General features: G+C 47.6%; 1 protein-coding gene across 1 annotated transcript; it reads left to right on the forward strand.

Moving 5' to 3' along the window:
* Positions 1–8,948: 8,948 nt before the first annotated feature.
* GNA11 (G protein subunit alpha 11) lies at positions 8,949–23,238 on the forward strand. The gene is made up of 7 exons (XM_075523856.1): positions 8,949–9,173; positions 13,629–13,813; positions 15,472–15,626; positions 16,643–16,771; positions 18,205–18,334; positions 19,120–19,273; positions 20,924–23,238. Exons 1-7 carry the CDS (start codon positions 9,038–9,040, stop codon positions 21,112–21,114), a joined length of 1,080 nt encoding a protein of 359 aa, XP_075379971.1. The 5' UTR covers positions 8,949–9,037; the 3' UTR covers positions 21,115–23,238.
* The last annotated feature ends 734 nt before the right edge of the window (positions 23,239–23,972 follow it).

A 23,972-nucleotide genomic window follows, 5' to 3' on the forward strand; every position in this document is an offset into this window, starting at 1 on the left:
CCTTTCTCCAAGGAAGAGTCTTGGTCTGGGCAGGCTTTTTACAGCTGGTAAAACATTTCCACCCTCTTTGGTCCTGTTTTATCAGTGACTTGGAATAATTGGGTTCCATTCCTCATGGTGGCTGCCCCCTGCTTCTGCTGTGGCCTGTGTTTTTGCTGCAAACTGATTAGGGGTAATTATCATCTTTTTTACCAGCCGAAGCGCAAGGAACAGTTCACACTCCTTGCAGGAAGGAGGAAAGGGATTTTGCAGCTGAGGCATGATGAGGAAGCACATGGCAAGGATGCCTGAAATTGCCTGCTCCCAGGCCAGGGCTGTGACAGCATCAAGCTCCAGAGAAGGGCTTAGCTCTGGGTGGTGCCTCTGAGGCATTTGGTGGGAGATAAACAGGAAGCTTGAATGGTCAGGAGGTCCAGGGGAATCCACTGACCCTTTGACCATGAGGAGGCTCCTGGGCTGATTAGTTTCCAGAAGCAGCATTTGAATCCCTCTGCATATGAAACAGAGACTGAACCTGATGGAGGGAGTGATAAGCAGGGGCTGGAATAGCCAAAGGAGGGGCTTCTAGACCAGGCCCGCTGTGTGTCATGGGCACAGCAAGGACTCTCACCTCTCTTCTTCTCTGTTTCCCTTGCTGGACAAAGGGAGTAATGAGATACCAATTTTAAGGTCAAAGGGATGATCCAGGCTTTCCTCCTGCCTAATGTGAGGCAGATAATCTCTCCCCTATATCACATTTCTCCTGCCCCTGTGCGGGATCAGTGCTCATCTACTGTACAGGAGCTCCGTCAAATGAATATTTGCAACGATTTCTGAGATTTGCACAGGGAAGACAGATTACTACACCCTTAAGTGTCTTCCTGTACTCAGCTAGTTTAGCAGCACTGCATTCCAGGTAGGGAGAACATTTCTTCCTGACCTCAATTTATGCAAAACACTGAAGCATGAGGCTGGATTGATTGCACAAGGAGATTGTGTCTTAGTAACTTGTGTGAATGCTGCAGCAGCAGCGCTAATTCATCATTCCTTTATTTATGAAATCTAAGTGCAGGTTGAGTGCAATTAAATGATGTGCTTTGGGATCCTAGGGGATGAAAGGATCACAGTAAATGTAGGTTCGTTATCCTGATTTACCGTGCACTGAGCCCACCTACAACAACCATGACAAACCACATGTGAAACATAAGGTTTAAAAAACTGTAATCCAGCAATTGCTGTCACAGGCTGCATTTGCCAGCGTGTTTGATCTGGGTGCCTTTCCCCCTCTTTTCAGAGAAGTCAAGTCTCCTTGCGGCATCTTCCTGTGACAGGCAATTGAAGAGCTTGTAAAAATAATTTTGGGGGAGGCCGAAACATTTGACACCTGCTCTGCAGTAATAACACCTGGCATGCTCAGGCTTTAGGAAGAGCACCTTGCAGGTACTTATTAAGTACCTTTTGTGGCCTCCTGGGCAGCATTTACAGATTGGGACCTGCAGCACAGGGAAGGAGGTGAAGCAGCTGATGTGGGGAGAGTGCCAGCTTATGCAAGGTTAGCACTACTGTCATGATTTTACTGGTATAAAGGTGCTTTCATTTATGAAGTGATACATTGCTTTCCTTTTCTTTACTCTAAGAGCTGTGCTGGCATGTCATGGGAACTGCTGACCATGCAGTGGCCAGGAGGGGGTTAAAGAGTAGCAGGGGCCCGATCCTGACGTGAAACACCTGGGTCAGGAGGGGAAGGAGGTGTTAAAGGGGCGGAGCTGGCTAGAGGCAGGCTGGCAGCAGCTCTGCGGGCTTGTGGCTTGCTAGTGCCCTCCTGTGGGAGGCGAGGCTGGTGGTGGGTGCTCCGTGCTCCCTGCGGCATGCTGGGGCCGATGGGTCTGGGTGCACGCCCAGGGCTGGAGGTAGTGCTGGGGAGACTGAGGTAAGGCAGTTGCAGGGTGCCATGGGCAAAGCGGTGTGCTCAGGATGAGGTGCTGTGAGACAAGCCTAGCTGTGACCTGCTGGCACCTCTGGGTGTCTGTCATGGCCTGAACTGACCCAGTTTGTCCTGGGCTTGTGATAGGCACCACTGGGCCACCCTCGGGCTGCAGGTCCCAGTGACTCTATCCTCTTCCCTGTTGGAAAACATGCCCTGTTTTCTGTTGGCCCCTGGCTCCTCCTGCTTCTCTGTAATGGCTCTGCATCTGTCCTCCTCTTCTTGGATGAGAAAGTCCTCTCGGTGCCTGGGTTGCGCTCTCAGGAGTGCCAGCTCTGCTGGCACAAACCCAGAATGTGCCACCAGTGTATGAACAAGTCCTCAGCATCACAGACATGATGCAAAGGCCCTGGTATTTTCTAATGCAGTCTTGCTCTTGTGGCCTGCCCCACAGCAAGCCCTAGGTGTGCAGCTCCCTCCCAGAGAAACTGTGTCTCTGTTCAGGGTAGCGATGGCAGAGAGTTTGAGGAGGAAGGGATGCACTTGCCTTTCCATGTGCTTTGAACGTTGTTGCAGATTAAGTAGGGAGGGTGTTTGAAGCAGCAAGGTTGTACATCATGCTGATTCAGCCTGCTCAAAGGGAAGGGCTGAATGCTGGAGTTAACTCTTGTCCCATGACAGTGGGAACTTGCTGTTGCTCCTTCAAGGACTTGGGTAGCTCCAAGGGTTCTGGCAAGGGATGGGGGTGAAGGGCAGACAGGCCAAAGAGGGAGTCAGGGTGGATGGAAAAAGCAGGCAGAGGAGAGGGGAAGTCCAAGGAGCAGTGGTGAACCTCTGTGAGAAGGGGATAGCTCAGGGTGGGAGTCATAGGCCCAGTGTTTACAGCTGGGAAGGGAGTGAGCTTTGTTTTTTAAAAAAAAAAAAAAATCCCACCCAGTAACTGAAATGGTGTAGGTGACCCCATCACCCCTAAGCCTGCTGATCATAGTGGGTCTCCAGGCTGGATGGAAAGCATGCTCTGGCCCTTGTGAGCTCATTTTAAAAACACACATATGAGAAATAGCTCAAGTGTCTTCCCAAGCACCTGGGTAGGAGTTGTTTCGCCTTGCTTTGTTCCTTAAGTATCTGTATGCACCAGGAATTCAGCTGTACCTGCACAGCCCTCACCAGGTGGTTTGGTCTGCCTGGCCCTGTGGGTCTGACCTGGCTGCCTGGCTGGTGGCACAGCTCTGCTGCGTGCATGAGGGATGCTCCCAGGGCTGCTGCAATCCCTTCTCCTTGCTCTGTTCCAGAGAATACTTCAGTGATCCCAGTGGTTCTGGCCACTCATTAATGCTGATGAGAGCTTAGGGTAGTGTCTAATTGATGCCACCCCTTCCCAAGATGGCGTGAGGGAAATGCTGCTGCAGGTGTAGGCAGGAAATCTTGAAAGGGATGAAAAAGGAGGGGAGCAGGTGTGAGGCTACAGAAACACTTGGGAGAGGCTTTAAAGTGTTTTGTTTTGTTTTTTAATGGAAAACTGTGAGCAGCATGAAGTGCAGATCAAAGAGGAGAGTGCTGTCCTGTCCTGTTCTTCCCAGCACGCAGAGGGCCCAGCAGGTAGCAAAGCTCTGCTGTGCAATTCAGAAGGTATTTTGCCTCTTAGACCTGCAGCACGGGGCTGGGGGCGGCTCATCAAACTCTGGCTTGTTGGAAGGTGGGCCTGTGAAAGGGGTGAGCTGGGCATTGGCTCTGCAGCGCTGCACGGAGGGCTATGGGGAGAGCATGCGGCTACGGCTGGCTGGGGCACCCTGGCACCGGGCCCCCAGTCCCTGCCAGTGCTCCTGCTCTGTGGGTAACGCCTGACCCAAGGAAAACTGTCCCAGGCTGACTGGGATACAGGGATGGGACTCGGTCTGATTCGATCCCCCCCGCCCCCGGTTGCCGCCACCCCTCTCGGGGCCGACCAGCGGGAAGCTGGCTCTGCGGCGGAGGAGCGGAGCGGTGGGGTCCCGGGGCGGTGGGTGCGCGGCCTCGGGCGCTCGCAAGGGGCGCGTGCGGGGGGAGCCCGGCGCCGGGTCTTCCGCGGGGCAGGCTCCGGCGGGGCGCGGCGCCCGCTGCGCTGCTGCCCTCTGCCGAGCGCGGCCCCGGGGCCCCGGCCGCGCCGCCCCGGCTGCCCCCGCCCCGCGCCGCGGTCAGCAGGCGGGGCCGGGCCGGCAGCTGCCCGCCCGGGGCTGCCGCGGCTCTGCGTCCGCGCCGCTCGCAGCCCGGGGAAGCGGCCCGGGGCTCCCGGCCCCCGCGGGGGATCCGAGGCGCGGCAGCGAAAAGCAGCGGTGGTGGGGCCTGTCCTGGGGTGCCGGGGAGAAGGGGTTTCGCTTCGGGCCTGGCACTGAAACCCGGCGCCTGCGTCAGCCGCTGCGTTGCTGCCGCGAGGCTGGGAGCGCCCGGTGGGTCGCTCCTGGCAAAGACGTGGCGAGAGCAGTGCAGCAGCTGCCTCTGCTTTCTCCTTCTTACCTCTGGCAGACCACCTTCCCGCTTTCTCCTCCTCCCCTCGTCTCCCTGGCAATGTTCCCCGTTCTGTTTTGATCTTGCTGTGTACTCTGAGCCGTTCTCCTTTCCTTCAAAAGTACAAGGAGACGGCTACCGGTGCCTGCTCGTGATCCCCCCCCGCCATCCCATCCTGCAAGAGTGCTTGGGAAGGGGTAGCCATCACACAGTGGACGCCTCCTAACTTGGGAAGTGAGATTCTAGCTCATCTCCATGGGGTTGTCAGTTCCTGGAGAGACACTGAGGGATGAAACCCCATGCTGCATTATTCCAACAGCTAGAAGGTATAAAATGTTGGCTAGCAGCAGGGTGCTTCCAGCTGACAGAAAGTGTCACCCCAAAATCGTGGGGGGGATCTATAACCCTGCACCACCTCTGTTGCTGAAGCCTTATTGGAGAGGTGAATTGTAGTAACTAGTTCTTTGCAACAGCTGAAGGAAATGGTTGTTCGACTTACAAAATAATTGCAAAGCAGAAGATTTCATCAGGGTCCTGATTCAGCAAAGTATGTGCTGAAAGGGGCACGTGCTTGGCTTCCAGAATATCCCTGTGTGTACGTATGCAGCTGAATTGGGGATCCTGTGCTCAGAGCACCTGGTTCCTGCATTAAGATGGGAGCATTTTTTTTTTAAAGCTGCTTTTTTTAAGCAATGAAAATTTTCCTCAATTAAGTTGTTGATCTAGCAGCTGCAGCAAAATGCAGCTGGGCTGTCCCTGCTTCCCTCTGCTCTCAAGCATCTGGATCTCAAAAGCACCTAAGAAATGGGGGCAGAATGGAGAAATGGAATGGGACTTTGAAATGTCTGCAATGCTATCTAGCAAGGTGTGCTTGCATCCTGATGGGCCCAGTGACTGAACACCCTTTACAAGGGCCGGGACCTTCCTCCCTAGAAATGAATGGGGGTCATCTTTGTGCTTAATATTAACTGCTGCAAATGTGGGCTGTGAAAATAGTTGCTCTAAAGTGGTCTGACATCTTCAGGATCAGCTTTCTGGGAAATGTTGCTTATTAAGTCCTTCATGCAGAACTTGGGAAGCCACAAAAAACACAAGGATCCCCTCTGCCCCTTGCAAGCCTACTGGAAAATAGAGGTGAGGCTAGACAGATTGGCAGGAACTCCCCTGCTTAGGCAAGCAGCTGCTGATCAGAGCAAATACTGTTGGAGAGCATGTAGCACTAGGGGACTGGGGAGAATGCCTGCAAGTCAGTGACATCTGCTGACAGCAGCAGTTGTGAGAGGCTGTGAGGGAAGGGCGAGGGGAGAGAAAGGTAAGGAGAGGAATGTCTGAGACTACAGACACAGCAGCCCAGGTGGGGCAGGGAAATTGAGACTGGGGCTTAGGACACAGCACACTGGTGACAAAGCTGAAGGAAATCCCAGGTCTCCTGTTTTCTAGGTGAGCCCTCTGAGCACTGAAAAATTTCCATTAGGGCAGAAAGGGAAGGAGTGGACAGGCTATTGTTGCTTAGAGACTAGCAGTTCTGTCATTCTTGAATCGATGGTTTGATCAGGATTCATCAGAACTGATGTCTGTCAGCAGGAACCAAGCAAGTGGTACAGAGGATGGATGCAAATGTTGTTACTCCTTTTCTTTTGGCAAGCTGTGAAAGTTTCTTCAGGATCTCCTGGCCTTTAGATTTTGATCCTGCTCGGGGAAGGTAACCAAAACAATAGCTTCTAGCATATAGCACCTTGTGGTTCAAAGCAGCCTGGCAATCCTAACTAGGTAACTCTTTAGCATGCTCCTGAGACACAGTATCTGTCTTGCACTTGCAGCCTGAGGACATGCAAAGAGGTTAAGTGACTTGCCTGAAGTCAGAGCAGTGTTGCAGGGGTTATAGGAACATAAGTCTTCCTGCCTCCTTAAGCACCATCCATAGATAGAGTTCCAAAGGGCAGAAGGTCACTGTGACTTTGATTCTGGATGTCCTGAGCACCTCTGTCTGTAGAATAATTTTTGGCTGCCAAAGCAGAATGACTACACCTCCTTCACCAGAGATCAGTAATGAGGGAGTAACAGTCCTCTCTCAGCTGTTGAGCATCTGGAAGAGAAAGTAAGAGAACATAAGAATGGGAGGTGAGTATCCATGCTGTGAAAGGCCAAACTATGGAGAGACCACTGGAAAAAAAGAAAAGTTAGAATCTTCTTTTAATTGAGGCCAAGAGCTCATGGGAATAGCACAGGTATAAGAGAAGCAGGTGGAATTTAAGTGGAAAACAGAACTTGTTGTTTGTGAATATCTTGTGTTTCTGTCTCAGCCACACTGCCATGAGGTAGGGACTGGCAAGCCACAGCACAAGCCAGGCAGGTAACGAGGAAGACAGGTATGTAACAGCTCTATCATGCTTTTTTTGGACCTTCAAAAAGACTGGTTACATACAGTCCTCCAGGCAGAGTAGACTAGGAAAAGTGAGTGAGCCCAGCCCAGGAGGTGTGGGAACACACTGCAAGCAGACAGAATGGGCAGTGTTGGAGCTGGGTGTCCATAAGGACTACAAAACACCAGCAGAAGCACCTGCAAAAAGAAGAACAAGAGACTGGGTAAACTGTGAGGGGTTAGGGAAGTTGAAAGAAGCAACACCAGATGGAGCAAGAGAAGCCAAGACAAGCAGGGGGAGAGGAAAGTGGGAAGAGACTTCTTTGGAAAGTTAAGTGTGCATCTGTTTACCATGCCACGTGGAACATGCAGAGGTCTTGCTTTGCCTACTCCCCTCCTTCTGGGAGGAGAGATTGGAAATGAGAAGCATGTACTAAAGCACTTACAGATCCATAGGGCTGGGATGGAGGGAGCCCTGCTGAATCAGGATATGTGACCATCCCAGTACAGCTTGTAACAGCTGGAGCCCTGGCATTCATCTGAAAGGAAGGTGGGAGCTGCAGCACGTGGATTTCGGCAGCATCTGTTGCTGCATGATTTGGCCATGGAAAAGAGGAAGATAATCCTCTGAATTTCTAGAATTCTATCTTACTTTCTGTATGGAGGGCTATGGGGAGAGCACATGGCTGGCTGGGGCACCCTGGCACCAGGTCCCCAGTTCCTGTCAGTGCTTGCTGCTCTGTGGGTAACACAAGGAAAATGGTCCTGGGATGACTGGGACACAGGGATGGGACTCGGTTGGTCTGATTTGATTCTGCCCCTACCCTCAGCTGCTGCCACCCCTCTTCTGGAGGGCTTGGGGATGAACTGTGATTGGGAAACTGACTCTGCAGGTGGAGGAGTGGAGCTGGGAGGTCCCAGGCAGCCACGCAAGGCAGGGTGATGGGTGTGCAACCACAGGTGCTCACAAGTGATTTGTGTGGCAGGGGGAGTCCAGATGGCAGGTCTTCTGCTGGGGCCAGGTTCCTGCTGGGCATTTTGCTCAAAAAGATAAAGCTCCACTGGCAGCGAAAGGATGAACGCATGGCTGTGGTGGGGTGCATCAGGCTGCTGGCTGGGGTACCTGTTACAGGGCAACAGGGACCTAGTAAGAAGCAATGGGGAAACCGGGGTTAAAGACGGTTTTGAGACCCCTGTCTGGAGAGATGCAGGGCAGGACTCAGAGGTAGCATCCAGAAAGCTCAGCCAGCAGGCTCTGTCCCTCTCTGGCTCAGCCCTGGCGGGATGCAGACTGGAGACGGCAGCAGCCAGAGCCTGGGAGCGCTGGCCTGGCACTTCTGTGCCTCATTTTTTTTCTCCTCTGCATCGAGGACTGCCGCAGCCGTGGGCGGCAGAGGGAGGCCGGGCGGGCTGGATCTGCGGGGCCTACAGCTGAGGTGGGCCCTCCCCCGAGCAGGGCCAGGCCTGGCTGGCTCCGCCGAGGCGGCGCAGGAGACCTCCGGATGGCGGGCGGGCCGCGAGAGGTGCGGGAAGTGCCGCAACGCCCAGGGCCGCGGGCCCGCCCTGCGCCGCCGTCCTAGCGGCCACCGCGGCGCTAACGGCCCGGCGGGGCCAGGCCAGGCCGCGGGCCCGCAGCGAGCGGGAGGGCGGCGCGGCGCCAGCTCCGCTCTCGGCCGCGACGAGGCCCGGCCGCGACAAGGCCCTCGGCCCGCCGCGCCGGCCGCCCCCTCGCCCCGGCCCGCCCCGCCCCGCCATGGGCGCCCCCGTCCGCCACCGTCCCACAATGCCCGGCGGCTCCGCCCCGCTCTGGGAACGCGCGTCCGAGCGCCCTCCCCCCCCCCCGACCGGCCAACCAAACTTGCGCTCCGGTTGGCCGTGGCCCCCCGCCCCGCCGGTCCGGCCCCGCCCCGCCGCGCGAGCGCTCTCCCACTGGTGCCAGCGGCTGTCAGTCAGCGCTTGTTTTCGGCGGCAGCGGGTTGGGTTGCGCCGGCTCGTCGCTGGCTCGGCGGGGCTGTGTGAGGAGGGAGCGGCGGGCGGCGCAGCCGGGCGAGGGCAGCGCGCTGAGGGGGGCGGCGGCGGCGGCGCTGCTAGGCCCGGCCGCAGGAGTCGGGGCCGGGGCCGGGCCGGCGCCGCGGAGGGAGGGAGGGAGGGAGGGGTGGGGTGGGGTGGGAAGGGAAGGGAAGGGGGCGCGGGGCCGGGCCGGGCCGGGCTCCCGGCCGTGCGGAGGACGGTGGTCGGTGCCGGGGGGGTGGGGGGGTGGGCGGGGGCGTCCCGGCCGCGGCGCGACCATGACTCTGGAGTCCATGATGGCCTGTTGCCTGAGCGACGAGGTGAAGGAGTCGAAGCGCATCAACGCCGAGATCGAGAAGCAGCTGCGGAGGGACAAGCGCGACGCCCGCCGCGAGCTGAAGCTGCTGCTGCTGGGTGAGGAGAGCCGGGGCCCGGCCCGGCCCGCGGGGCCGCCGCTCCCGCCGCGGGGCCTGGCCCGTCCGCCCGGCCCCGGGCTCGCGGCTGCCGCGGGGCTTGACAGGTCCGGGTGGCTGCGCGGCCCCGCCGCGCCCGGGCTGGGGCAGGGAGCGGGTGTGGTGGGGAAGCGGCGGGAGCCACAAGCCATCCCCGCCTCTGTGCCTTGCGCTCGGGGCGGCCTTCCTGTCGGTGCCGGTCATTGGCTGCCCTTTGTTTGTTTTTTATGATGCGTTCTCTGTCAAAATGGATTTTGACATAAGCAGGAACTATGAAGCTGAAATTACTGGTTCTAAATGCAGGCGCACACACATGCGTGAAAATTGTCTCGAGGAAATGCTTCCCAGAGCATGCTGGCCTTTATTAGCGTATGAAAATTCGCTGATGGAGTTGATGCTTTTCAGCATTGTCAGTGAACTTCTGGGCCTTGAGTGAACATCTGTGGAAAAATTGGCCTCCAGCCCCTAAACCAGAGTTCCCCTTATGCAGTCCTGGGAGGGCCGGCAGGGTTAGGAGCTTGGTGTGGCGAATCTGAAGGGAGACAAAGCAGTAAGAGTGCACTGTGAATTCTGTGTCTGATGAGGAAATGGCTATCGTATTTAGCATTACCTTCAGAGCTAGAGATCACCTGTGCAGCAAAAAGGATGTAGGTGTTCAGATGGAAACATAGTAGTGTTCTGTGGTTGTGCAGATGGATAACTATTCCATGTTTAGATAAGGTTTATAGGGATGGGTAATCAGTTACAAGAGCAGCCAGCTAAGATTTCAGGCATTTACATCCTTCTTCAGCAGTGAGTTTGATGTTCACGTCCAGGTAGCCCTCAAATTTAAACTGAAGTTACAGTTTTCATGGTTTATCATTGGTTGTGTATGTAATCCTGCTTTGTGTCTTAAATACTGCATCATCACAAGCTGAAATGTGAAGCAGATCTGATGGATTGAGTTTATTCGCTTGGGGTCTGTCGTGAGTTGGCAAGTCATTAAGGTACAGGTGAAGAATTAGGATGATCCTTGTGAAAACAAATGTAAAACTTTACACAAGTGAAGTGAGGCCGTGTCTACCCAGTCCTTTGGAGGTCTCCAATGCTGACATTGTTGCACAGTGATAATTGTTAAGTGAAGGCCAGGGCTTTCCTTCTCACCATGAATCCTCGGCGATTAACATGGCGCTGTTCTTCAGATGAAAGGTAAAATCGAGGGCTTGACGTTTGTGCTCGTTGAAGATGCTGTGGTGGTTTCTGTAAGGCTTCTTGTAGACTAGGGAATGTGTCTCTCGCTCTCATGCTTCCCTAAAGCAGTCCCACAGAAGCAGCTGTTTCAAAATAGGTTGGCACTATAGGATAGATCTGGGTTAAGAAGATCCCACTGGATCTAAAGATTCCACTTTAGAAATAATTCAAATTGCTCAAGAATCCTTTCTGCTTTTCTAAAAGATATAGTTAAGTAAGATTCAGCATCAGATTTACAAAAAAGAAAAATCTATACAAGGTGGTTAATATTGGATAAGCAACACTCCGCATTTTAGGATGTGTTTGCTGGATGCTTCTCACTGGATACAGTACATTGCCCACCTTAATTTGTGGCAGGTAATGTGTGTTCTCTCTCCTTGATGTAACTGCTGCTTGCAGGGATTTCTTCTGTCTTGCTCCTGTTATGTGGAGTTCTTACATTCACAAGTATTAGTGATCATATTAGTGAGAGGGCTTTCCCAAATCTTCAAAATTTTGCAAAGAGTGCATGTGTGGAGGGAGTTTCTGCCTTGTAGAAACTCTGGTAATTTTTCTTGTCACTAGATGTAGTGACAGTTAGTTTGTTGAAGCCTAAAACAGAAAACTGGGTGAAGAATAACAGTGCTAATCAATGATGAACCTGGTAATAAGAAATTTGATTTCAAGGTATTGGACATTGCCCTCTGGCGTAAGGTAGTCATTTGTCTTTTTACTGGGTGGGGAGGGGGGAGAATATTTTATACAAAAATTACTTGTGATTAAGCATGGAATACTGTTGACGGAGTGATGTATTTACAAGTGCCTGTCAGGTACTTGGGGGTCATTAGTAACTTATTGTAAACGCTGCTGCTTTCACCTGTTGACAGAAGCAATGGTGAATTCAGATTATCTTCTTGTCTCAACATTGTCATGTTAAAAAAGGTTATTGTGCTCTTATAAATGTAGGAGACTGTACCCACCAGAGCTTATAACCTTCTGGTGTAGTGCTGTTCTGTATTGTTGATGGGCTAGGTAAAAGCAAGAGGCACCTTTTAAAAAAAAAAACCCAAAACCGAAAACAAAACAAACCCAAACCAAAACAACCCCCCAAAAACCAAAAAAACCCCACCAAAAAACGGGTGATGATGGAGTGACGGGAAGAATCTGTGTTTGAACTCTGAAGTTCTGAAGTAAGTGAATGGCTGGTGCTGAGGTTTCTCTTACGTTTTCATTATTGGAATGCTTTGAAGCACCACTTTTTTTTTTTTTTCTCAGTTTTGGTCACTGTGGTAAAAGACAAGGAAGTATTTCTCACCACAGTGAGAGAAACCACAAAAGATTTCAGTTTCCAGTTTTTCCCCCCATTTATGGTGTAGCTTCCTGTTTGAGATGGAGATAGTTTGCTGCATATTAATGGTGTTTATAATGTTAATTTCTAACTATGCTGACATAATTTCTGTCAGTTCTTGGATATGGGGAGAGTTTGTTTATTTTAAATGTGCTGCTTCTAGTTATGTGCTTGCTGCTTTTATTTGAGCATATTTATTTGTTTGCGTTTTAGCCTGGCACTATAAACATGAGTAATTGAGAATCTACATGTGAGTAGTAATTGTGTCTTGTGATGAATGAGATCCTGTCTTAATATATCTATCCCCTAGTGTGAGGTGAGTACCTGGTGGTTCCTGTGGTGAAAGCCAGGGCTCTGCCAGCATACTTGTTTGTAGCTGGAGATCAAAAGGGTTTGTCACTTATGTGATACATCTTAGTTTTTACTCTCAGTAGTCAACTGAGCTGGGCCATGGTATGAAAAAGAGCTGTCCTTTTTTTTAATATATATTCTGCATATCAGTAGCAAATTTTAGAAGAACAAAAGTACTCAACAGAAGTGTCAATGGTATAGGCTTAGGCTGTTGCTTGTGGGATGAAGTGTGGAGGTATGCTAATCACATGCAAGACTTGAGCCTTATGTCCCCTCCACAAAAGGTACTGTGTATATATAGAATGGAAGTTGCTGGGTACTTTCCATAATACCAGTTGAATCATGAATTTAACAAGGCTGTGTAGTGGCATGGGTACTTTATCTGATGATGTTTTCCCCTCATACTTACCATGTTAGAAAGTTCCCACTGTCCTTTTATATCGTCTGTTGGCCTTCACATGTTAAATGACACTTTTCTGGGGTCATAAATGCAGGAGTGGGAGGACCTGCCCAACTGACTGTGCAGGAAGCAGGCGTTGAAAGGGCTGGACAGTTTAATGCGCTGGCATTGATGTGAGCATGGCTTGCCCTCCCATCTACTCTAAGACCCAGCTTCTCTGGGACAGTAAACCTGTGTGATAAGGAACTGGTAGCCTTGCTGAGCAGCCTGCTGTCTGTTGGGGATCAAGACAGGGCGCAAACAGCTGTGAGCAACGTCCTACTCTGCTCTCCCTGCCAGCTGCTATTTTTAACTCTATAATATCCAAAGGCTGCAAGCAGTATTAGAGGTATCTTGCCACAATGATGATTATCATTTCAGTCCTTAAGAGAAAAGATTATGTTTGCACAGTAGTTTGGGATACTAGGCAGATGCACTGACTGGATTGCTCATGTCAGATGGATAAGCAAGTAGTTCCTTGAGCTCCGTTCTCCTTTAGAGTTGATTTTTCTGTTGCGTTCAGTTCTTTTCTATGAAAAGACACACGGTCTATAAGATAAAGAGCGTTCTGTGCCAAATCGCAGCAAAAGAAAATTCGCTCTTTACTGTGCAAGTAGGCTTCCCCCAGCCCATTCACCATCATCTCAGTTTGCAGTACTTACCAACTTGAGAGTGCATCTGGGCCCTCTTTGGCTGATGCTGTGATTGTAGCATCTTGCTGGAGTATCTGGGAATAGGTCAGGTGTGACGGACAAGGGCCTTTTGACGCAGAACGTGTGGGAGTGGCTGTAATGTGAGATTTGGAATAAGTACCAGAGCTGCTTTTGAAGGCTGCTGTAAAGGACAAGATGTCTTCCTTCTGTGATGTTAGGTTAATAGTGGGGATGAGCAGGACCATCCAGACTGTCTTTTAATATTCTGGAAAGTGGCTAAAAAAGTGGTTGGAAGTAGTGTGTACTTGGATATATTAATAGGAACTTCGGGGTATGATGTGACTGATGTTAGCTTGCTTTCTTCTGTACCAAGTCTTGCTTGTGATGGCTCCTAACTCTCTCTTTTGCTTTCTGTAGGCACTGGGGAGAGTGGAAAAAGCACGTTCATTAAGCAAATGCGTATAATTCATGGCTCAGGCTACTCTGAAGAGGACAAAAAAGGCTTCACCAAGCTGGTGTACCAAAACATCTTCACTGCCATGCAGTCTATGATCAGGGCCATGGAAACCCTGAAGATTCTGTACAAATATGAACAGAACAAGGTAAGTTTCTCACAGTTTTTGCATGTGTTATTAGGCAATGGGGATTCTAGGGTTTGACTCCTAAGTTCCTGTTTGTTTGTGTCCTTCTGCATTGCAATCTCAACCTCCCTGAACTCTTTCCCATAAATGTTTTATGCTTAAGGACTGCTTTTTATGACATTTTGCTGATATGTGGTATCTCCATTTACTTGGTTGTGTGAAGGTATAGAGCAACTTTCTCAGGTCGGTTTGTGCGCTGGTCTGCATAGTGAGTGGTGGGAGCAAGGGATTGGGATATGATATGGGGTATAGGAGAGGTGTTCTTTTTACTCATTTCAAGGATTCAGTATTGTTAAATGTGTCGGGCTTTTCTTTGCATGAGTTACTATTCATGTCAGAACTTGAAGCTGACAAAATACATACTGGACCCAAAAGACACCTCTACTGGTAGTTATTGCTGTTACTGCAATCTGTCAGTTTTTCTGATAGGTACTGACCAAAGGTACAAACCTTTCTTGAAGGGTTTTGGTCTCGACCACAGAAATGTGATTTGAGCTGAAGTCTGGCTTACAGATTTTGGGTCCAGGAATATGTTTTTCAGCCAGATCTGGTCTAAGTTATTTTAGCTTTTTGGGGGGAGGACTGGGAGGGTGAGGGTGCGTCAGGAAGTTAGATTTGTGTGTGTGTGTGTGTGTTTTGCTTCCTTAATGCTTAGTACCTTAATATTTTTAAGTGAAATTGTATTTTATCTGTTCTGTCACACAATAACTTGGAGCTGATTTTTAATGATTGTTTATAGGTGTCTGGGTGGTGCACCAGGGTTCTTGAGCCTGAACACCATTTTTGCCTTTAGAGAGTTTCTGCAGTCTCAGTGATGAGAACAGGCAGGGTGTGAGGAAGCTTGCCTTGCCTGTGCTTTACCTGGGGCATGGTGGAGGTGTTTTGATAGGTATAATCTACCAACTTTTACTTATGATAACGTGTGTGGAACGTGGCTTTGTTTTTTATTTTTCCTGGCATAGGTGGTATAGGCAAAAGCCCCTTCCTGTGGCAAGTATACCAAAGATTTCAGAAAGCAGCTTGGTGTGGATAATAACTTCACAGATGCCACAGGCTGTTGTAATGACTGTAGTCCTTCCTTTGCTTAAAGATTGTAGGGTGGGCATTTTTATTTTCTCTCTCAAAAGGGATCATGATTGAAGTATGCTGAAACAATGTCTCTCTTGCTATTCAAAATGTAGTTTAATTTTTTTTTTTTTTGGTAAGAAACCTGAGATAGCAACTTGTTATCCAACTGCAGTTTAACCTCCTCAGAAGCTGGGCAGCCTGTGGTTCTTCACAGTGTATGCTCTGCCTTGGAACCCACTGTGTTCCAAAAAACCTGGTGACCTAATGATAGGTGAAACCTGCTGCTGTTTTACAGCTCATTCTGTGAAGGAGCATATGATGCTTTGGAGGAATTTTGCTGATGTCTGCCATGTCTTAGATGTATAGTTTACCCATTGTCCCTCTGATCTTAGCAACCTGATCCACAACCAGCATGTGGATCCTTGAAGTCATAATGTAAGGATTTAGTTCATCTGAGAATTTTTTGCCTATCTGTGACTGGTACCCCCTGCTCCTGACCTCTGACACCCCCCCCTCCCCCCTTTTTCTTTCCTCTTCTTTTCAATCTCCAGGCCAATGCAGTGCTGATCCGGGAAGTGGATGTAGAAAAGGTCATGACATTTGAGCAGCCATATGTAAGTGCAATTAAAACATTGTGGAACGACCCTGGAATACAAGAGTGTTATGACAGGAGAAGAGAATATCAGCTTTCCGACTCAGCTAAGTAGTAAGTATATAATCATTGGCATTTGCTGGTAGCTGGTAGTGATGGTCTAACAAATAATACCTGTCCAATTTTTTAATTGAAATCTAGAGTTCTTTTCAAAGGGCAGGAACACTGCTGTAGGTTTCACTACATAGTTTGTTTGAAGTACGTTTTATCTTTTTCGTTGAGGCAGATGAGTCTTACTAGTGTTTTAGACAAGCTGCACAGTCTCTGCTGGCTATGTGTATTGTGATAAAAATCACAGGCGTATGAGAGAGGCACTTTGCCTCTATCAACCAGAAGTATCCGTAGGAAAAGTTAACTTGAAAGAGCAGTGGGAGCGGGTAACTGGTAACTTGTGTGAATCTGGCTCCAGAAAGGCAAAGAGCTTTGCTGGAGATGGGGGAAGCTATGTTTATTTGGGGATAGATTTAGATCTGGAAATTCCTTACCATTTGCTACTTTTCATGAGGGTATGAAGTGTTCTGGTGGATGATAAAGACAGTTGTTCACACATCTGCTTCTGGGTATACCTGAGGCTGGAATCTCTACCTTATGGCATCTGTGTTGGTCCTGGCTCTTAGGCAGCAGAAGTGTTGCTCTTTCTCTTCAGGTTTGTCCTTTGGCCTACAGGTGTACATGGATGTGTAACTTAATGGATTTATTACTAACACAATCTAAGTCTGGTGACATAGGTTCATTTATAAATAGAAAACCTCAGATGAGACTTGATTCTGAAACATAAGCATCCACTGTACTTAAACTTTCTCTGTAGTAAAGACTGTCTTCCACACTCCTATACAGAATTGATAACGTTGTCCTTAATATATCTGTTTATTCTCCAAAGGGGATGGCTGGTGAATTACCGTTCCCCAAAGATGTATTCTGTTATTTTTTTACACATCACATTTCAAATGGTTCAGGCAACTTTTGACTTTCTTGTTATGCTAGGGAAAGACTAAACATAGCAGTGTTTAAATCTGTGTATTTATGTGCTGCAACCTAAGGTAGTTTTTTTTCCATTGTGCTTCTTGTAGCTATCTTAGCGACGTGGATCGTATTGCTACCCCAGGATATCTACCAACTCAGCAAGATGTGCTACGGGTTAGAGTTCCTACAACCGGTATCATAGAGTACCCCTTTGACCTAGAGAATATTATCTTCAGGTACTGAAGGTGTATTCATGTTACAGCTGAACTGAGAGAGGATTGATATGGTTTCAGGAAGGATGAGTTCTGGATTGCTATAGAGTGTCCAGGTGCTTAGTTTGAGAGGCTTGAGTGGATGTATGTGCTGTGATGTTATGAAGTATCTGCTGACAGGTGCTTCTGTAATGGGGATGGTGTAACATTTTATTCTGATTAAGGGAAAACTCCAAGCTGAAGCGTTGACTGTCACAAAACAGAACATGCTTTTGAATCAGTGACACTTAAAGCCCAGCTAACCATCTCGCAGGAATTGGTGTCCTTCCTGGGAAGGATTGCATTGCTGGCATCTGAGGCTGAAGTGGTGGCTTGTTAGGCAGCTGAGTGAGCTGTTAGTAGCCTAAGCCACCAAGGGGAGGAGGGGGAAGCTTGCTCTGGGCAGTGCTTGACTTGAAATGTATTTCCCTTTAAGAATGCTTAGCTTAAGCAACTTTGACCACTTATTTCTCCTTCAAAAAGAGACCACTTTTTGTGCAGAAATACTTCCTTGTATGTGATACCTAGCATCTGCCTTCAGAGATAGTTTTCTCTGCCTACTTTGTGCTCTCGGGATGACACCGAAACTTGCTGCCTGTGCTGCTGCAGGGATAGATGGTATTGGGAGGCTTAAGCCAGCAATTGAGCATGGCATAAAGGGCACAATGACATGCCTGTCTATTCAAAAGCAATTTTCTCCCTAGCTCTCTGGTACTTACATGCTCCCTGCCCTTCTCTACTGCAGTGTTGACATTACAAGAGAGGAATAAAGAAGCCTGCATCCTCTCTCTTAAACCACTCAATTACAGATATACAGAAAGTTGCTCTCCCTGTTCTGGTTTGCTGACCTATGAAATAGGTATAGGGTTTTAGCAAATGTGGACCGGGTGTGTTGCACTTCAGGTGAGCGACAAAATAATTTTAGTGGGCTATACAGGTGGGAGTTAAAACAGGAGCTGAAGTATGTAACTGTTAAGCAGCACATTCTCAGAAAAGTTTAATAACTAAAGAAAGCTCTCTGTGTGAGAGAAATTTTGAGGCAAGCAGATGCTTTAATAAAAAATAAAAATAGTTTGCTCATTTGACAGAGCAGAGTTTTGAAGGACTTGTCTTTTCAAACTCAGGACTACTACTTAGCAAACCAGAGCAGAATGCAGCTAAAAATGGTAATGCTGATATTTGGGATTTGAATTTGGTATCACTTGCCTGTAGCCATCTCTTCAGTTTGATATATTTCTGGAACAGGATATTTTGTAAACTTGATGGTTTTGTTAGCAAGCACATATTATTACATCCCCATGCCAGGTTAACTTGAATGGTAAAGAGCCGCATTCGTTCTCTTTGTATGCTGGTCCTTTGCATTCAGATAGAGAACTGCAGCTACTTCCTGTGGTACTGTATGTATTTCTCTTCCTTAGAATGGTGGATGTTGGAGGTCAAAGATCAGAACGAAGGAAGTGGATCCATTGCTTTGAAAATGTGACTTCCATCATGTTTTTAGTAGCACTTAGTGAATATGACCAAGTTCTGGTGGAATCTGATAATGAGGTAAGCCAAAGAATGGGAACTCTGCAGGAGGGTGGAAGGAAAGGAGGAATGTCTTTCTAGCTTCTTGGAGGTTGGTACCAAAGTGCTTGGTGCCAAGTTGGATTAGCAAGTATTGTTGGTTTTGGCCTTCAGTCCTTCCTATTGCAAAGGGAGCATGAGCCTCAACAGGTCATGATGTCCCTGAGAATGGAAAATGCACAGTGCATTCAAATCGTCTGTACTTTTCAAGTAATACTGAAATACTCTGAAATTGCTGAGTTCTGTGTGCCTTGTAAGGTACTGCGCAATGTGACAGCATGCTCTTGAAAATCACCCATTCCTCTTTTCCGCACCGAATTGCTTCGTGCTGTGACTGCTGTCTTGTTAGATAGTGACTGGTCTCTTTGAAGGTGCAATACTGAATTTTTGCACTTGCTAATAGATTAAAAAAATGCCATTGGATAACAGCAGTTATTCCTTTTCTACTAGACAAAACATGTTCACAAAGTATCGTGGCCAGTCCTCTCATATGACTGGCAAAGCATGAAATGACTTTTAAACCTTCTGATATGAATGGCTTGCCAATTAAATGAAGCTTGAGTCCATCAGATTTTGCATTTCCTTTCCATTTTGCATTTCTTTTCCATTTTCCTTTCCAGCTTGAGCCACTACCTACCTGGAGTCAAAGTATTCTATGTATGGTATCTGAGATGCTGGATCGATACAGATCTGAGTAGGTGTGCAGGTAGCAGAAAGGCATCTTTGTGCTCATTTGTGAAAACAAGACTTTCTCTTTCTTCTTTCAGAACCGGATGGAAGAGAGTAAAGCTCTCTTTCGAACCATTATCACTTATCCATGGTTCCAAAACTCTTCTGTTATCCTCTTTCTCAACAAGAAAGATCTGTTGGAAGACAAGATCCTATATTCCCACCTTGTTGACTATTTCCCAGAGTTTGATGGTGAGTGGTTTTTAAGGAGGAACACTCTGTATCTAGAAGAAGGGGCGGAGGTGGTATGGTTAGAATTTTTTAGATCTAGAGATGGGGAAAACATCTTAATTTGAGAAGGAATACCTACAACAATGAGAAAATGTCACAAAAATGTCTTAATCTTATGTCGATAACTGGAATCTGATTGAATGATCAAATAATGAACCTCTCCTAGATGAAGAATCCCCCCCCCGCCCCCCCTGAACTTCAGAGTATTAAATAATGGAAGTCTAACTTTTCTACCTGTATGCTTGTGCATATAACCCGTTTCATAAACATATGACAATTCGCTGGTATACTGGGCATTTCAACCGTCTAGTCAAGAGGTGACTTGAGTCCTTGTTTTGAGAAACTGACTGGTCAAATACCCAAGTCGTTCAAATGATGGTGCTGAAAAATCTCAGGTAGCATGACATTCTTACTAGTGTGCCATCTGCAGTTGTGGAATAATATCTATGTGAAACAGAGAAATTCCCATCTGAAATAAAATTCCTTAGCCAAAATAGCATTTCAAGCTCTTCAGCTGAGTGCACTTAAAGTTGGCTGGTAACACATCTGTACAGGGCAGAAAATAAATAAAAGTAGTGGAGAATGAGATCAGGCAACATACTTCTTGCCATGCTCTCATATATTAACTCTGTCATTATGGGCTTTGAAAATACAAGGTGAAGGAAGAATTGCCATTTTGCAAACAGCTTTCTTTCAAACAACTAATGAAATTGCTCATTAGTTGTCCTCCCACTTCTGGAGTTTCATGCCCCCTGCTGTCTGAAAGCACAAGCACTCTGAAATTGTCAGTGGTGGAAAACATCACATTTTTACAGCAGGCTGGGAATGGCTGGTGAGCTTATCGGTCAAATAGTGTGTACTTCGAATATAACTTAACAGCTGGAGACAAGATTGCAACATCAGGAAGTGTCTCATACTTTCAGTTTTTTCATGTAAGTATTTACTGTAGCTCCTCCAGGGATGCTGCGTGGCTTTGTGCATGGGTGGTACCTCATCAGACTACTTCTCAAGAGATGGTCCTTGCCATGGAGAATGTGACAACACCAGTACTGTGAAAGAAATATCAGTAGGTGACTTTTTTCTGAGGAGTTGTCAGCAATGTGAAGTAAATACTGACAAAAATTCCAGTTTTTAGCTCCTGTGAGTTGACCAGCCAGTTAGAACAGACTGCAGTGTTTGCTGAAGAGGACCCTTGTTTGCAAAACATACGCTTGGTCCTTCAGTGCATAAGATCCATCTATATAGTAGGAAGAAATATACATCCCATCTCCAGAGGAGAGCACTGTGTTATGTATATCCAGCATCTGTACCATTATCTAGTGAACGCAGGCTTATACCAAATACTGTATTTCAAAGCACGGTCTGAAGTGATGCCTTGGTGTCTGTCAAAACTCTCAGCCTTGGAAAAATGCCTTTTTTACGTTTTGGTTAGATAACTGAAAAGCATAAGATACTTCAGCTCCTGGGACTTTTATGCAATAAATGATCTTAATTTCTTCTTTATAGCTCTGTAACCCATAAGAAAAAGTGCGCTAGCAATTATTCTGATGGATCAAACTTGGGGGATGCACTTAGCGTAGATCCATTAACTGGTTTCTTTGTTTGCTGCAGGCCCACAGAGGGATGCACAGGCAGCCCGTGAGTTCATTCTCAAGATGTTTGTGGATTTAAATCCAGACAGCGATAAAATCATCTATTCTCACTTCACATGTGCCACAGACACAGAAAACATCCGTTTCGTCTTTGCAGCTGTCAAGGACACCATCCTACAGCTCAACCTGAAGGAGTACAACCTGGTTTGACCTGCTCTGCTCTTGGCCCCTTGAGAGGCTTCATTGTGAAGAAAAGACAAAAAAAGAAATTTTAAATATGACAGGAAAAAAAGTTTTAATTTTTGATGATGTAATGATTGCAAATTGTCTGATCTGTGGAGTGGCAAGTGCTCAGTGTTATCCCGGAGTCTCATGTCTCTGTCCACAGAGTAGTTGATTTCATATTTTTAACAAATTGCTTTTATTTCACAGTTAACGGGGATATGCCTCATTTCTTCAGCACCTTCCTTGCTTCTTAATTTTTGCCAAACAGCTAAGGCAGTCTCATCTTGAGCTTTCCTTTGTTGCTTAGCCACTTTTTTTTTTTCCCCTTTTCATTCCCATGGTATATATAGAAAAAAAAACTTTCCAGCCGAGATTGTGAATTCACTGGACTGTGGGAGTGCAGAATGCTACTGGTCCCTTTGCCTTGTGCTATAGGGTGCCTCTGGTGTAATTTGCTAATCCTGCTTGCTTCCCCCCGCCACCCTCCCCCCCCCTTTCCCTTCCCTTCCCCAGGACACGCTCCATGGTTCACTGTGATGAAATGTTGGGGAGGAGCGATTGCTCTCCAACTATTGTGCAAAAAAAGAAAAAGGCAAAACAAAAAAAGCCATCACTTTTCCATTCTTTATATGTTCTAGTTCTGAGCTGTTTTTTCTTATCAATTATAAAAGGTATGGAGACTGTGATTTTTTTTTTTTTTTTTTTAAATTATTGATGTTCTATACATAGTTTGCTACATGTTGCTGTATTTTGTTCATGGACTACAAATGGTGGAAGCTCTTGGAGCAATAGCTGCTGAGCCTGGGGAAGTGCCTGACTGTAATTGTTCTCTTTTTTTTTTTTTATTTTTTTTCCACACACACACACATCCCCCCCTCCCCATACGCATGCACGCGCACAAGGCTCAATTTGCAGAGAGAAACTACGTTTTGTTGAGTAGAGTATATGACACCAAGTGAGCAACTTCTCTATGCAGCAAATATCAAAAGCACACTGAGTAATTGTGGCATTTAAACATCAGACTTCGGCTGGATTGAAAATCTTACTCTTGTGCCACCCTCTAGTTCTTTTCTTGCTGCTAGTAGCAAACAAGCCTTGTTTATTGCATTTTGTGCCAGTGTGTTGAATGACTTTGTGAGAATTCCTCGGTCCTGTCCAGCTTGCAGATTTTCAGAAAGGACCAGAGTTGGTGGGTGACAAACTTTGAGGCGTAGGTAGGATTCTTACTTGAAAAGATTGAGGATAGCTCTTGGAGGGAGTGGCAATTCTCTCTCTCCTGTTTATGCATTCCCCTGAGGCACATGCTGCTGTGTTTCTCTTTAGAGGAGTATGGATCCTCTTTGGAAGACTTGCACACATACTTGCTCCAGGGTGCATGTGATAATCAAGTTACAGTAGTCATGGCTGGAGCACGCGGCTGCTATGGAATCCAGAAAGCCCTGCTGTGGTTGCACTTTTGTTTAGCAGGAGAGTAGAGGCAGAGACAGCAGGGTTTGGTAGTGCAGGTGGAAGGTAGGGTGGAAGTAGTTCTGGATTCTGGATGGCAAATGAAACTCCACTAAGCAGAAGGATGTGAAGCCTTTGCACATTAGAGAGCTTTTTCCAGGAGCTGAGGCAAGTGAACAAATGCGCTGAAGACCTGTTGCCGGCCTGGAAGATAACTGCAGTGGCAAGGCAAGGAGTGAGTAGGAAACAGGGAAATCTGACCCCCTCTGGACGTGTGTTGTTTAGCCATCACTAATGCTTCTGTTTCAATTCCAACAAGTAGCATTGGGTCCAAATCCTCTGGATCAACCAGATTGCCCCGTTGAAGGCTAGCAGGCTGCCAGTAGAAAAAGGCTAAATGAGCTGCACTGTTGAAGGGGGCTGTTGATATTTTGTCTCTTTTGTAGACAGAGCACTACATCAGTGTTTTGCACAACATGTAAGAGTAAATCTTAACTGTCTGAGATGCTTTGATTTAGAACACTAAAATATGGAGGGACATAATTTTGAGTAATTCTGTTTATAGGTCACTCTTGTTTTCCAGAATAGCTGGGGGAAGCCTCTGTATGTCTCAGAGCACTACGGAAGAAAGCACGCTCTGCTAAGAGTGATTAGAGAGCTCAAGTTGGAACAGTAGCCATGGGACCAACAGCTGAAGAGCCAGTCTGGCTGAGTGGTGATGCTGAGGGAAACACAGCATCTCTTTAGACTAGCCATGCTCTGGACTGCATTGAACACTTGGGAGGAATGAGAGGGATTCCCATGTGTCAGACAGCTTTGCATCAATTTTACTGCTTTTTTTGTCTTTATGCCGAAATGATCCATTTCGTAAAAACTGTCCTATAAAGAGGAATTTATAATCATCTTCATGTATTCTAAGTGCTGTTCATCTGAAGCAGATGGCAGCACCAGCCTCTCTTGTGCTTCTGTGATCCTCTTGTAAATGGTTCACACTGCAACTATTGCCAGCAACGAACCTGGCACTGAAATATACAGGTTCTTGGAAATAACTTCCCAGAAGTTTTTTTTCCAAGGTGAATGATGGTGGTACTTCCACTTGAATCAGAAACTTTTTTTTGTTTTGTATCCTCCCCTTCTTTAAGAGCTGCTGCCCTGGCACAGGAGGAGGGATCTTGGCTTCTGTCTCTTGCAGAGTGAATCTGCATTGTCGTGGGGAACTGTGGGAGGCTATGGGCACAAGGATTTAGGCATGTGCTGTACCTTACTGAGCAACTGCTTGGTGTAGCTGTTGGCCTGTTAACTGACTCGGTGTGATGATTATTGCAAAGGGAAGGGGAGAACATTACGCGATGGCTGTCTCATGAGTTCCCGAAACCTCATTCTGAATTAGGAGAGGA

The sequence above is a fragment of the Mycteria americana genome, chromosome 24 (genome assembly GCF_035582795.1).
Source record: "Mycteria americana isolate JAX WOST 10 ecotype Jacksonville Zoo and Gardens chromosome 24, USCA_MyAme_1.0, whole genome shotgun sequence".
NCBI lineage: Eukaryota > Metazoa > Chordata > Aves > Ciconiiformes > Ciconiidae > Mycteria > Mycteria americana.

Coding starts and splice junctions, on each gene's coding strand:
- GNA11 (XM_075523856.1), top strand. CDS start 9,038: ATGACTCTGGAGTCCATGATGGCCTGTTGCCTGAGCGACGAGGTGAAG. Junction 15,627..16,642: donor CTTTCCGACTCAGCTAAGTA/GTAAGTATATAA, acceptor TGCTTCTTGTAG/CTATCTTAGCGACGTGGATC. Junction 19,274..20,923: donor CTATTTCCCAGAGTTTGATG/GTGAGTGGTTTT, acceptor TGTTTGCTGCAG/GCCCACAGAGGGATGCACAG.